Raw genomic sequence first — 14858 nt, forward strand, 5'->3', positions numbered from 1 at the left:
TTACCTTGCTGGAATTCATTTAGCAGTTCTGGAAGCGACCTATTGTTTAACAAATGTTTGTAGAATCAGTCTGAAAGAAGAGGTGCTGAATTTCACACGTATGTGGCTAAGAAACTGACTGGAGCACATGGATATCATCGTTTGGATTCATGAGCAAAAATCGTTGGCAATTTACTGTATAAGGATTAATAAAACACTGACATGATTTCTATCCTCATTTTCAGAACATCTCGCTGTTTTGTTCCTCTGACTCTGAAAATTTGTAATGTATGAATCTTACCAGGTACAGGAACCCACCCAAACAAACAAACTGATGTGTGACCAACTGACTAAAACCAAATTAGGTGACTTAAAGTCGACCTTGACTGAATACAGGACAAATGTTCCATCAGATTACATCGCTTCAGATTAAACTGAATCAATGTAGCATATTTATCATACACAGATGAATCTATTTTATAATCTATGTCTGTGTACCTCACTGATACTGATATATTTCCAGACATTCACAGCAAGCATTGATCAGAATACGCTTACAACAGAAACAACAAATCTGATGTTTTCTGAATTTGAATTGAGTAAATTTAGTATGAATTTTAAAGGGTAACTACATAAAAATAATTTGCAGGGAAAAAACATACTCTCAATAAAAGAAACTTGCAATATACAACTGAATAGTAAAGATTTTGTCTAAGGCTGTCTCTCTACTAGATGGGCCTGCAGCAGTCCATGTGGCAGAGGACTTGAGAAGATAACAGGAAGGCAGGTCAGACTCCGAGAGAGGTTCTGCACTCTAATTAAATCAGAACAAATTGGCTCAGCCAGGTGAGAGCCCTTTGAGAGAGCATTACTCTGAAAAGCAGGATTTTAACATTCTACTTTTTTATTTTTGAATAAAATAAGGCATGCAGTATGTTAAGATAAATCAGCTGCATGTTTTGCAACAGTTTTTTATACTGGCTATTTACCTAATTTCTGCATATTTCCATGTACAAGTTTGACTAAATACATGTAGATACAAAACACACCCATTAAGTCATGTTGATGGGAGCAAATTAAACCTACATTTTGCAACGCATTGCCATTATCCTCTCAGTTAGGATTCTAAACACAATTTAAAACTTTGGTTGTTTAGAATAAATATCTACCCACATATCAGGCCTACCTTAAGAGAAATAAGGATGAATCCCACCTTCTGTGACACCCGGACCTATTTTTGTGAAGCTAGTGGGACAACAGATTGTTTATTTAGTTGTTTTTTTACATTAAAGATGCCACCAGGTTGTCATGATTTGATTTTTAATTTAATTTAATTTAATTTCTATATTAGCTTTATTTTGTTGCGCAATCAGAGTAACACAAACAGTTTTTTTTCCGTGAGAATGCAATGTTTCTTACTCTAGATGTACATAAATATGGGTGGACTTTACTCCATTCATTCCTATAATTTAAATATGGACAGTCTTTGAGGTGAGATGCTATTTGGTTGGTAAAGCTATTTTAGAAGTAGATCTCTTCCCGTGTCTCTATTCAGAATTAACGATGAACAAATTTAGTTTTGCATCCATTCAGTACCTGTAAAATAGCTGTGAATTTGCCTGACAGTAATACAACACAATTATATATTATACAATTATAATTATATTAATTAATTACAGAAAAAGTCACAGTGTGAGTAATGTTCAAAACATTGCGCCACAGAGCCAATTTCTTCACAAAATTATGCGTTGTTATTTCCAAAATACAAGTTTGGACCTTTGGCACCAAAGCTGGTAGGTGGTACACAATAGGAGGACTTGTTTTTTCCTGTTCCTTACAACAAATTTAGATAAACCATCTGGTGTTGGTACCTAACCATGGACTCCTTGCACATTTGGACCAGTCATACCAACAACATATGCTTCTGTCTCAGCGTCTGGCAGCCACACACCCATCACTGGGATGGGATGTGACATCACTCCATTGCTCAGGTGTTAACTTGTAATTTCAATCAATGGCACAAGGTGGTTTAATCACCCAATATGGCAACTTGAAAAGAAAATTAATCAAAATTACATAGTGAATATTTTGTTAATCCAAAACCCCTGTTTTCAGACAGTAAGACCGTCTTGCTGATCATATCACTTATTTAACATTTTGAATATGATCACAGGTTTGGTTTAGACTTACAGTTGATTTACAGAGTTTTCCTTTCGACCTGACAATACTTTAGATATTTTGCAAAGAAGAATGAGCAAAATGTCTTGTCCGTTTATCTGCAAAATTCGTAAAGACAAAGCCTAAAAGATTTGATTCTGAAACAGCATCAAATGTTGGTTCTGTAAAGTACTGACTAATCAGGACTGCATAGAGTGGTAAAGCTGAGATGCTTTGAACGTGTGAAGAGGAAGACACTGGATATATTGGACAATAAATATTAATAATGAATCTCCCAACAAAAAGGGGAAAAAATCAGAGAAAGACCACATTATTTATACCTCCCAGCCTCTACTGTCTGCTCGACCACAAAGCATGTGTTGCAAAAGTTTCATCATCTGTACACACTGCTGGGGTTCACTTGTAAACTAAGTAAAAAGTCATTTAAATAGCTGGTTCCACAAACAAAAGGCCCCAGATTGCTTCACATAATGGATCCCAATAAAGTATGCAACAACAAAAAATACAGAAGAATAAACCAAAACAAACATTCATGAAAGCTCGAGTTCAGACAAAAGCTTATTGGATGCAAAATTTCTTCAGCTGCTTGTTAAAACCTCCACAGTCCAACTGGCACAAAAATAAAGATGGTGCATATCAAAGTCTGGAGGCTACTGTTTGGAAAGATCGGTGTCCTGAAACAGCCATTAAAAGTGGCAGACATTAAAAGATTCTGATTAGATTACCTCCAACAATGAGATGAGTTGATGCTACATCAATCAAGAACATAAGAGAGTAAGTATCACTATAAAGCTGTGAAGGTTAAGACCAAGATTTCAATAGCAGAGGTGCGAATTCTGTACAACAATTGAAGTATCAGTTTCAGACACAAATGCAGGTTTGTGTTAGTGTGGTTTCTGATACAAAAATATTTAAGTAGGGGAAAATGTAAAAACAGGTAAGACAAGGATTGTTGTTTTTTGTCTTCTGTTAATCCTCTGGAACTGGACTGGAACTGGACGTTAGCATGGCTCAAGCAGCTCACATTCACAGATGCGGACAGGTATGTTGAGGTCTTAAGGGTTAATGGATGTAGTAATGGAGAACATGCAGAGCGCTGTTGAGCATAAAGGGCAAGAATCTCGTAGGGGGACGACTAATGGGAGCAGGTCAGAGAGATATATCTGTGAAAACCAAAACCAAAAAACTCTTTACCAGATAAGCGATGGAAAATAAGAGAGAGAGAGAAAAAAAACAGAGCAAAAAACAGAAGCAGCTTGACGACTAAGGGATGTGTGGGAGGACATGAGGACACAAGCCCACGCCACCTTGGTCCTTCCAGGGTTTTTTCTAGACAGGAAGATGGATGGGCCCAACTCTAATAATAACTACACTCCACTTACCATGGCGCCAAAACCGCTAACACTGCAGCTGCCCCCTGATGCTACCTAAAACAACCACCTCCCACAATGTCGCCCACTTTGCTCCTGATGGGAACATTCTGTTTGGCAACACAGCGGTCGTGTGCTGGAAATCTCCAAACCATCAACTCTTTCACCCACTAAATTAAATAAATCTGAATGACACAGGTTGCTTTCTCTGATCTAGCGTTGTGGTACTGACAAGTCCGTACACTGAATACAAGTCAGTGTGAGTCTGGGTAGAAGAAAGTGGAGAGGGGTGGAAATTAAACAGTACTTGCTTAAAGAAGACAGGGTAGAATATGAGAATATAAGTAGAAGCATGGATACAGAGACGTTCTGGAAAAAACCCCAAAACAAAACACACAGAGAGGTGGTGAAAAAAAAGCATTTTTTTAAATATGCAGAGGCATCAGTAAAGGAGTACCATTGTTCCTAATGAGGTGTGACAGCCCAGTATAAACTGGAATATGAAGTGAACCATGATTACAGAGGATTAGATAACAACCACTACGCAGCGCAGTTAGAAAGCTTTTCAGGCCTGGCCTTGTTTTCTGCCTCTCTTTCTCTGTGGTGTAAATCCTCTGAGTGTTGCATTTCTGCTCACGCATAAAAATATACATGTGTGGAGGAGAGACAAGGGGAGCACGAGAAACACGGGTTGTATATAAGTGACTCCTCTGCCACTACAAGGAGCGAGGGCAGCAAATACTCTGGAGATAGCCGTAAGGTCAGCTCCGCCTTCACAATGTTACAGGCTATGATATGCAAACATGCCTGACAGAAGGTGCTTCATCACACAGCAGCAGCTTGAAGTCTTTTCTCTTGATTAATCCTCGCTACTTGCTTGCACGATGCCAATTATTCAAAAACTGCTGCAGTTCCTTTTTATGTTACTATTTAGGGACTAAACACTAAAACTGAATGGTTTCACAACTTTAAAATAATTGACAGGCTGACAGTTTCTAAAATAAACTAAAGAGAGAAAACTCATCAGTTAAATATGCTTTTTTCATTGGCATATACCTTTTCTGCAGAGTGGTTAAATGAGAAAACTTGCTGACAGCAACTTATTCCCAAACTACCACTGAAAATAACTCCCACCCCTCACCCAATCAGCCATCACTGAGTTGATGAAACACCTGTACTGCGTTTGTGACACTCACTTTCAGAGCTATCATCATGCCTGACCATTCACCGTGCTAGCCTTTGTTGTGATGCTTCTACCTCTGACTCATTGAGCCAGTGAGCCAGTTAATGCTGACTGGAAGAAGTGGGTGAGTTTGTGTATGTTCAGAGGTGGGGGCAGATGGATGCCAGCAGTGGGGCAATCCACTTTCCCAGGTGGAGTCAGTAGAGCAGCCAAAACATTCCTCATCCGTATGAATGTTCATTTTCATAGCTGTGAATTGAAAACCAACTGCTTCTGTCGTTCTTCCTTTCAGTTTTCCTTCATCGCTCCGCTAGTCAATAGAAGAAAAGGGTTCATTTCCTCTGCTCCATTTCCCCAAAGGTGAGTTTAGCAATCCTTCACCCTGAGATATGCACTCCAGCTTCCTCCTATTTGCATTCTGAAAGTGAGCACAGATATTGGTGCGGCGGCTCTCACACATTGCTCTGCCATTTAACTCAGGTGACACGAAAGCACTCAGTCAAAGAGGATACATGAACAGTTTCTTTTTTCTGTGCCTGATAGCATAGATGTGGATCTGGAGTATCAAACAACTTAAAAACTCTGACATGATTACATCCAATTAAGAAAAGAGTTTTGCTTAACTGAGTAAAGCATGTCCATTCTACAGTAAACTTGTAATTTTAAAAATGTACAGGAAATCTTCACAGGAAATCAGAATTTTATTGAATATTTAACTTACTCCAGTAAATAAATACAAAAAGATACCCAGAATGATGTATTTCAAGCAATTTCGTAGGTATCAAGTATCATTTTGTTTTCTGAGGATGTATGCACTGTGCGTACAGTGCAGTGGAAGAGTATTTGTTTCCTGGCATAATAATTATGTTATTGCTTTTTAGGAGCATTTGTGTGTTTCAGATAATCAAATAAAAATACTAGGCATAGTTTTCTAATGGTGTTTTCTTTCAGAAAGGGAAAAAAACATGAAAAAGAAATTACCTTTTTGTTCAATAAAGGATTAACTGTGACTAACCCATGTTAATTTTAGTTTTAATTTTTGAAAAAGTTGGGTTTAATTTCAGTAACTACATTCACTTACAGTAAAATCAAGAAATCGACTATGAATCTGTCTGAAAACATGAAGAAGGCTAAAAGATTTCAAAAATTCATGCTCTAACATAAAGACTTTCAACAATATTTATGAAACGGCTTTCCTGACATCTTTCTGTCTGCAAAGGGTTACAAGTCATTTTTAAGGGTTTGGGACTTCAGCAAAACACTTTGTGAGCCATTATCTACAAACACAGAAAAAATGGAACAGTGCAGGAATTACCAACATACCTGAAGTACTTCAAGTGCGTAGCCTCAAATAACACACAAGCTCACAAAAAACCCCCAGAACAACACAACTCTCAGTTCAGATCTCACGATTGAACAATAAGAAAGAGAAATATTACAAAGTGAAGAAATGCGAACACAGAGGCACATCTCACAAAATACATCAAGTGTCTTTTTATCTATTTTAATAAAATCATCACTTAAAAACTGCATTGAGTCTGAATGAAATTAAAATCTGGCTGATTATCTTAAACAAATGCATGTATATTTCTGAGTCTTTGTGTATTAAAGAAAATCCACTCAAATTCCCATTTGGTTTTTGTTTTTAAAAAGAACTGAAGTTGCAGTTTGCATGATTATATCACCCTGAAAAAAAGTACATAAATAAATCCCCAAAAATGTCCTGGCATTAATGCCCATGATGAGGGATGAGTGCATGTAAATTTCTTCCTGGCACTGAAAATGGAATTTCATTAACGCTTAAAGAAAGTATGATTACTTTTATAACTCCTACTGGCATTTTATTTTTTTATGGGCAGATACGTTACGCTAATGACTTTGATATGAAAGCATCCGCATTACATTGCACACACTTTGATTAAATTGAGTTCAACGGTAAAATAACTTTAGCCCCTGTCTGTTAAAAGCACTTATCTGCCTGCAGACCAAAAAAAAACAGACTCACTCTTTAGCTTATTTTTTACAAACCGGTGGTCTTGCTTTAGCATCATTGTACCACAAAAATCACATCTTTAACAAACACTGACACATCTGTGTCAGCACGAAGAGCAATGGAAATTCATGTTACTACTGATCCTGATATGGAACAAGATTTAACTGGGTTGCACGAGGTGTGATACCAGCATACTGTGACAGTCTTCACTACCTGCTGTTGATGGTGTGTCTGTGAAATCCATCTGTTCCTGGCTATTACTGGCTAACTGAAGGGAACCAATGGAGTGAAGCCTGATTTGGTGTCAAACGGAGTCTTTGGATGTGTGTGCTGAATCCTGTGCTATAGCGTACAGAGTGTATGAGCTTCTCAGAGAGCTTACAGTAAGGTTTGACTCATATTTAATGGATTGTGCATGTGAAAAAAAAAAACTACCTAACGTTGCAAATTAAAAATAAAAGACTACTGTGTCGTGATCTGATATCAATTTGCAAAACTACCAAAGACTCAAAATATTATTTTCAGATTTAGGAATGATAAGCTATTCTGTCTCAGGTCATTGTTGAATTATTTACTATTTCTTAAAGACATAACTATTAGAAACTGTTCTTCTGCTGTAGATAGATTTATTTTAGTCCTGGCACTTCCTCATACACTTCATTGTGCAAGGAGAGCAGAGGTGGTTTAAAAACTAAACCTGAAATGCAACTGTATCGCAGTAGCATAATCTGTAAAAGTTTTACAAATTCAGAGAAAGATTATATGACCATTTATTTATGTACAATCTCTCTGGACTATCCAGAGTCATGACTTCCTCTCCTTTTCATGGACTGTTTCAGTATGATGCTGGTCGGGAACCTGTGACAGAAATGCAAGGTTGATTTTGTGTTTGTTGGAATATCCTGGATTATTATGAAGCCCATGGTAACCAAATTTAATTTAGTGTCAGAAGTTGCCGTATTCTTATTTAAAATGTCCTGCAAAAGTCACAAAGGTTTGCGGACAAAAGCTGAGTCTAAAGTATCATAGAGATTTAAAACATTTTCTATGATGGATTTGCATTTTCTGTGCAGAACTGATGGGGTGTTTTATACTCTGATTTCCTGGTTGATATGCAAATTAAAAGTGTTTTTCATGAACTGTTGAGCATACCAGTTGGGATGTGCAGTACACATGAGCATAGCTATGGCTGTTCAAGTGAAGTTAAAATAAATTCTGCCAACATTTGCAAAACATATGGTCAGCTGAAATTGCCAGCATACATTCCTGGTTATATCTAGTCTACACACTGCTGACATGATCAATCAATAATGCTCATCCACTTCGTGACCCAGACCAGCCAACTTCTTTAAAATTTCTGCAAAGGCCAACACAAGCTGAGCGTTGCTGTCTCGTCAGGTTTCTTCAGAGCCCTGCTGACGAGGAAGAGATCAGTAACATTTGCTTTGCATCAGTCAGGTTTTGCACTGGGACATTAAAAGATAGCCTCTTCTTCAACAGGGGTGTGTGTGTGTGAGTAGGACAGGTTGGGGATGACTGGCATGTCACTTCTGTCATTTGCCTAAAAGTCTGATGTTTGAGTCAATGTAACTGCCTTAAGGAATGATTGTATCATTAAATTAATACACTAGATTTGTTTACAGACTTATGAATGTTTCCTGCCTTTAATGTTGGATAGTTCTTTGGAAAAAGTTCTTCTCATACAGTAAGAACAAAAAGAACACACCAAATGTTTAATAGTCCCACTGGTCTGAAAAATAGTAAACCAGAGTTCACATTGAAAAACAAATGAACTAAAGGAGAAACTGAAGATTGAGAAGTTAGCTCTTGTAAAGCTCTGAAACAATGGCTTTCAGTGCTTGTGGGTCTTATTTAAGTTAAAAAATCATTGAGCATAGTTTACAGCTGCTATAAGAGCCTGGCAAAAGTATTCTTACCTCTGAACATATTCACAATTTTTTAGCTTAAAATTTTAACTTTGATATATTTTATACCAATTTTATGACAGACTAATGCAAATACTTCACAATTGTAAAGAGAACAAAACAAGGACCTTTTAATTTAGCTTCCCTGAGTAAATACTTGTTGCAGTCACAGCATCACGTCTTTTGGTTTACACCTCGATGTTTGCTTTTCACATAGACCTTTTAGAAGGTTTTTTCCCATTCTTCATTGAAAACTAGTTCAAATTCAGTCAAAGTAGCTGAAGAGCATCGTACAAGTCTTGCCACAAATTCTCAATACATTTGAGGGTTGGACTTTGACTCTGCCATTCTAAGAAATTAATATACTTTGATCTAAGCTGCTTTACTTTACTTTTACAGGATGGTTGAGGTTGTTGCTCTGCTAACAAGTTAAATCTAAACCTAAGACTCAGGTGTTTTGAAGCCTCTAACAAGTGTTTCTACAGGATTTTACCATTTTTGCTCTTTCATGTAAGGCTGATTTCCTAAAATTGTTGAAAAACATATAGTAAATTACTTTAGCAATTTACTATATGTTAATACCACGCCTATGTAACCTGTCTATGGCCAAATACGTCTAAAGTCCTGAATGCCTCCCGCATGTTGCCAGTGACTTACCCTTCCCTGTTTTCATCTTCGTCTGCATTGGAGAGCAGCTGAGAGCCGGCCAGTGAGAGGTCCAGAGCTGCGAGGGGCAGATCTCTGTAGCCAAAGCTCACCAGCTGGACCGGAGGAGCCAGGCGCTGGTTCTCATCCTCCACCGGCTGGGAGATGATCTCCAAGTCTGACAGACCTTCCTGTTCCACTTCTCTAGTTATATGCCAAACCCAGCAACAGATGGGCCGAACATGTACACACAGGCAGACATAAGAGAGAAAAAGATTTAGAAAATGAAGATTTATTTTAGAAACATGTACAAATATATCAAATCGGTAACGTCAGTTTGGACCCAACAGATGGGGAAATTCAAATTAAAACGTGGCTGATTTTGAAAATAAAATCGCAAACTTAGGACCTTATTGTTTGGATTTTATTTAATGGTTTAGCATGTTATTAAAAAACTGTTTAAAACAGCTACAATGGAAGAGTAAAGGGACGGGAACTGTCAAGATCATTTTAGCTCTGCACATTTACAAACTTTTCTGTTTTTTATTAATGAAAGAAATATAAGTTAATTGGAAATAAAAACAGACTGAGAAACCTGTTGAACAATTATACCAGGAAAATGTTAGAATCTTTTTCATTATTATTTTAACTATTGGGGTTATCACTGTTATGATTTTTGTGTATGTGTGTTTGTTCGTCCTGGATTTTGCAAAATATAAAGTAATGCATAAGCTATTTTACTGTACTGTATGTCAGGTTTTGTTAAAAAAAATAGTTTAATAACTAATGTTGAGGGGGCAAAACAATAAAAATGTAAGTAAATGTTAAAAAAAAATAGATAATTTAGAAAGCAATGCTAAAATTTTATTATTCAAAATACGCTATGTTATTCATATTTGCCATAATCCAAAAGGCAATTAAAATAAAACTATATATTGAAATATTAAATATTTTAATTACATAAGAGCTTTGAACAATTTATCAGCAGAATGCAAACGTCTTCATGAGCAAATGTACACCCTTGTAAACCTGTTCTTCAAGCAAGATATGTAGACACATCACCACTGTTTAGTTGTAGCAAAGCAGCATGTACCCCAGCGTGCCCACAAGCCCTAGTTGAGTAAAAGCTGGGCCATCTCAGTAGAGCGTGGAGGTGGAAATAAATGCTGAGTGCAGCTGCAGACTGACTGTGTGTGCCCTGTGGTGGGTATTTTTAGACCAGAGCAGATGCTGGTGTATCATGCCTGCTGTGACGTCATTGCCTCTCCCTTTGTCAGCTGAGTGAATCCCCACTCTCATACAAATGTCAAAGGGAGTCTAGAAAAAGGTGGGTCTGGAGGGGAAACCAGAGTAAGGGAGGGGGAAGGACAGGAGGGCTTACACAACACAAATGAGGGTAGAAACCAAGAAGAGATGCTAGGAAAGGACATAAGGATAGAGTCAAGAGAGGAAAGACTGAAATGGACTAATGGAAAGAGCTTAAAGTATGACAGAAAACTTCAATGGTAAACGGAGTTGGAGATGGTAAGAGATGGCTGCCACAACCTGGGCTGCAAAATAAAAATGCTCAACCTAAAATAAAAAAATAAAAACACAACTAGTAACAATTTGGTGCATGAAAGAAAGCTATGGTGTGTTTTTTGAAATGCTGCATAAAGCTACGCCTTTTCCGTAGAGTCACTTCAGCACAGAGCCACGTAACACACCCATAGCAACCACACATTTTTTAGGACTTATTGGATTTTTTTTCCTGATAGATCAATTGCAAGTAGTACAAGTAGTACACTGTTTTGGAAGGAAAATGACATGTGATTTTTAAAAAAGTTTTAAATTAAATTATGAAAGTATTACTCTAAGCTATTTATGAACTTGGTGCTTACTAAAAGCAACTGGTTGGACCAGATAGAAGAGAGGTGAAAACAAATACGTCTCACTTTCTATTAATATGTAAAAACTGATTAAAGCAATGTATAAATTCACTTCAAACCTATATGTTATTTTGTGTTGCCTATTGCATAAAAATTCCAATAATTTGGTGAATATCCACATGTGATGTGAACATTTGTGAACAGCACATGTGAACAAATGGGATGTCCACATTTGTTCACATCACCAAATTATTTCTCAAAGTGAAAACAAAATATGAACAGAAAAAGCAATAAATGCACAAATGTACACATTTAAATTCTAGCTAGAAGTGATTTGGAAGACGGCGTTGTTATTTTAAGCTTAGATAAAAAAAAATTAAAAGCCTAATTAAGATAAATAAATGTACAACTTTCATCTAATTTTTTAACACCCTGGAGAAATGATTTATTCTTGTTGGCAAATAACTGTATTTATCAGTTTCAGCATTTAATGTAATTTTGAAAGTAATTTTGTTTTAGCAACAACATTTCATAGTTTTTATATTTTATGCACACTTTAAAACCTTTACTTGATTTGTAAGAGCAAGCAGCTCTTACAAAAATGTTGTGATGTCCTGTGAAATTCCAGGTCTCTAATGTATATAAAAGTACAGCAATGACTTTTCTTTATCCTGTTTGAAACATAACATGTAGCATTAATATGATTTAAAAGAAATAAATAGGGTTAAACTATTTGAGAGTGGTTTATCACTGTCTGACGTGAAACAGAATTGCTTTTTTCACTTTCAAAAACTGTTATTGTATTTTAGTCTCAAGAGTTGCAGCTCTCATTTTAAGTCTGACAGGGATATTTCCCTTGGCAAGAAGGGCCCAACACTTTCTGAAGATTCATATCTTCTATATATTCAAAACATAAGACACCAGAGGCTGAGATGCTGTTGACTCATAGATAGAAACACAATATGCATTACATTTTCTGAGGCTAATAAAACCAGTTTTTAAGCTCCAGGGTGTTTCTTTTTTTTTTTTCTTAAAGTACATATGCACGCAATTGTAACAGTGAACTTGCAGGAAACTTGAGATGAGCCAGCAGGAAGATTATGTTTACCTTCACAAAGACAAGAGAGAATCTGATTTTCTGTGCAGCATCGCCAATACCAATTTAATTCTGAAAAAGGTGACACTCTGTAGTAGCCAACAAGCAAAGGGAATGCAATGTATTCCTTTGTTTTCCACTACAATTCATTTACTGTAAGTGACAACGAACAAACAGTATTCTTTTCTGGAAATGTCGGCATCTCGCAAAAACAAGATTCTGTAGAGAAGAATTGATCCGCTAAGACTGTGGATATGCGATGTTCTGCCACAGTGTGTAGGCCAGAAAGATGTTGTTTTCTCCACACCTCTCCTACAAACAACATCTCATCCATACCACCTCGCTTTCACAGCACAGCAGCAGGCTTTGGCTCGATTCCCAAGCAATCAGAAGCGCGCACATAACTGTTCATGACAGACACAAGCTGTCCTGCGCTCACCAACGCACAGCTTGCAGCGTACTTCTCTGCCTGGCTGACAGTCAAGATGTCAGGAGAAGGTGCTGACCTTGACATGGGTTTGTAAAATATTCAGGGATTTTTGGATCTTAAGTAATGAAATTATCAGTGCATCTTAGCTATCGTTCATTCAGTTATTTAGATTAGAATGTATTCATATTTTCTAACTTACATATTTGTTTCTTTACATTTATCTTCCATTGTAGTGCAACAAAAAGACTTAAAAAAAAATATATAAAAAAGCAGCAGGTAAAGTTGCAACAAAAAGTTGCATCACTTTAACAACCTCTTGCAAAAAGGCATTACAGGCCCTGAACAAACTTCCGTCTACATTGTTGGAAGTTAATGACCAACAGCAAGTGAGTCATAATTGAGAAGTGAAAAGAAAACAATAAATTATTTTCATATATGCTACAATTAAAATCTAAAAAGTGTGGCATGGACTTTGATTAACACTAAATATAATGCAGCACAACTAATTGTTTTCAGAAGTCAATATAGTCGAACTGTGTCAAATTTCAAAAGAAACAGAGTTATGTCAAACACATCATCGAAGAAGAAGTGGAGGTGGTTGAGGAGCAACAACCGAATTTGAAAATAGGGTGGTGGCAGCATCATGCTGTGAGGAAGGTTTTTCAACAGGGATTAGAAAGTTCGTTCAGATGAAGATTTCAGAAAATTCACCTTAGCATATGGCCAGCGTGACAATAGAATGGTTAAATCTAAATTATAAATACATGTTAAATCAAATTTTTGGCAAATTTTTAATATTGATATTCTTTTTACAATTAGACAGGGCTTTGGTTGAATAAAAATATCCATCAAGTCTAATTTTGTAATTTGTAAGAAAATAAATAAATAAAATAAGATGAAATATCTTTTTCTTCCTAATTGACAGCTATTCTGCACTTTATCATGAATCAAATAGAATTTAAAGTCATTACATTACATACTGTTAACAGTTTAAGTCTCTAAATCATTTTTAAAATAATTTTAAAATGCATTGCTAATATTATTAACAAACCTGAGAAACAAAGACTCTTACTCTTGTCTATCTGCACTTGGTACCTTTTAAACAAATACTGACCTTTGTTGGTGTTTTTATGTAACAAAAATGGGCGATGGGAAAATTCTGAATGATTAATTCCAGAAGAGAACAAAAAAAGCTTCAACTGCAGAAGAGCAGCCACAGGACAGAGGTGATATTAAGGGGAGTAGGTTGCCCTAAGGGCGGCAGATAAAATTAAATGGTGGACTGTCATGTTGTGGGTCAGGTAGGAAAGGTTATTATGCGCCAAAATATGCTTAGGGGACTTTACTGGCCATAAGAGAAGGTCATGGAAGTAACTGGGGGGCTGGAGCACCGAAGCATGTTCTCTCTCAAATGAACGCTAGCAACCCTACCTTCTTTCTATATAAATCACAAGAGACCAAGAGGACAAGAATAAGGACGAATTAAGCTTTGTTGCTTAATTTGTTGCTAAAATATTAGCATACCAACACACTGAACAGACAAGCACAGAAACATTGAATTATACGCTTTATTCACTGCACTGCAGAACTTCATTGAGTTTTAAAGCTAATGGCTAGCCAGGACAGAACCAAGACAAAAGTGAGTCATCTCAAAATGACTTCAGTCCCAGAAATGTTATCGCAGATAATGTGACCAATATTTTATGGTCCTTTAGAGCTCTGTCCTGTTTGTATTAAATACGCAATTACATTTCTTGGAGTGTAGTGATGATCTTCCCAAATCCACAGAGATGAGCAAAAAATTTGCAGAGTAAAAAAAATTATATTTCACAGCACTCAGCGATATGTTTGGCGGCACACATTTCCAATGGGAAGGTCGTTGCTACGAACTGTAGACCAACATGACTTTCTCCGAAAATAACCATGAGATTCTATCTAAATAGTCAATTAATTTAAAACACATTTTATGTGTGGAAGATTCATAAAACACATTTTGCATGAGCTGCTGTGAAATGTTTGAAACTAGAGTTAATGGTCAGACTCCCATTATCAATGCAAGATCTAGGTAAAAAATGAATACAGCGCTGGATGGAAAAACATCTTGTTACACTGCAGAAGCTTATCAATAATGAAGCAAATATGTACTATAATCATAGCTAAGGATGGTCAAATAGAACTTCCTTTGTGTTTT

At 36.6% G+C, this 14858-nt stretch overlaps 1 protein-coding gene across 3 annotated transcripts in view; it reads right to left on the bottom strand.

Annotated features, from left to right (window-relative positions):
• Positions 1–14858, bottom strand: part of LOC114143036 (transmembrane protein 266-like) — a 42133-nt gene that overhangs the window by 19771 nt on the left and 7504 nt on the right. For all 3 annotated transcript variants that reach the window (XM_028014744.1, XM_028014742.1, XM_028014743.1), the window contains one exon: positions 9286–9477. In XM_028014744.1, coding sequence (XP_027870545.1) covers positions 9286–9477 — 192 coding nt within the window. The remainder of the gene's footprint in view (positions 1–9285; positions 9478–14858) is intronic.

The sequence above is a fragment of the Xiphophorus couchianus genome, chromosome 4, assembly GCF_001444195.1.
Source record: "Xiphophorus couchianus chromosome 4, X_couchianus-1.0, whole genome shotgun sequence".
Taxonomy (NCBI): Eukaryota; Metazoa; Chordata; class Actinopteri; order Cyprinodontiformes; family Poeciliidae; genus Xiphophorus; species Xiphophorus couchianus.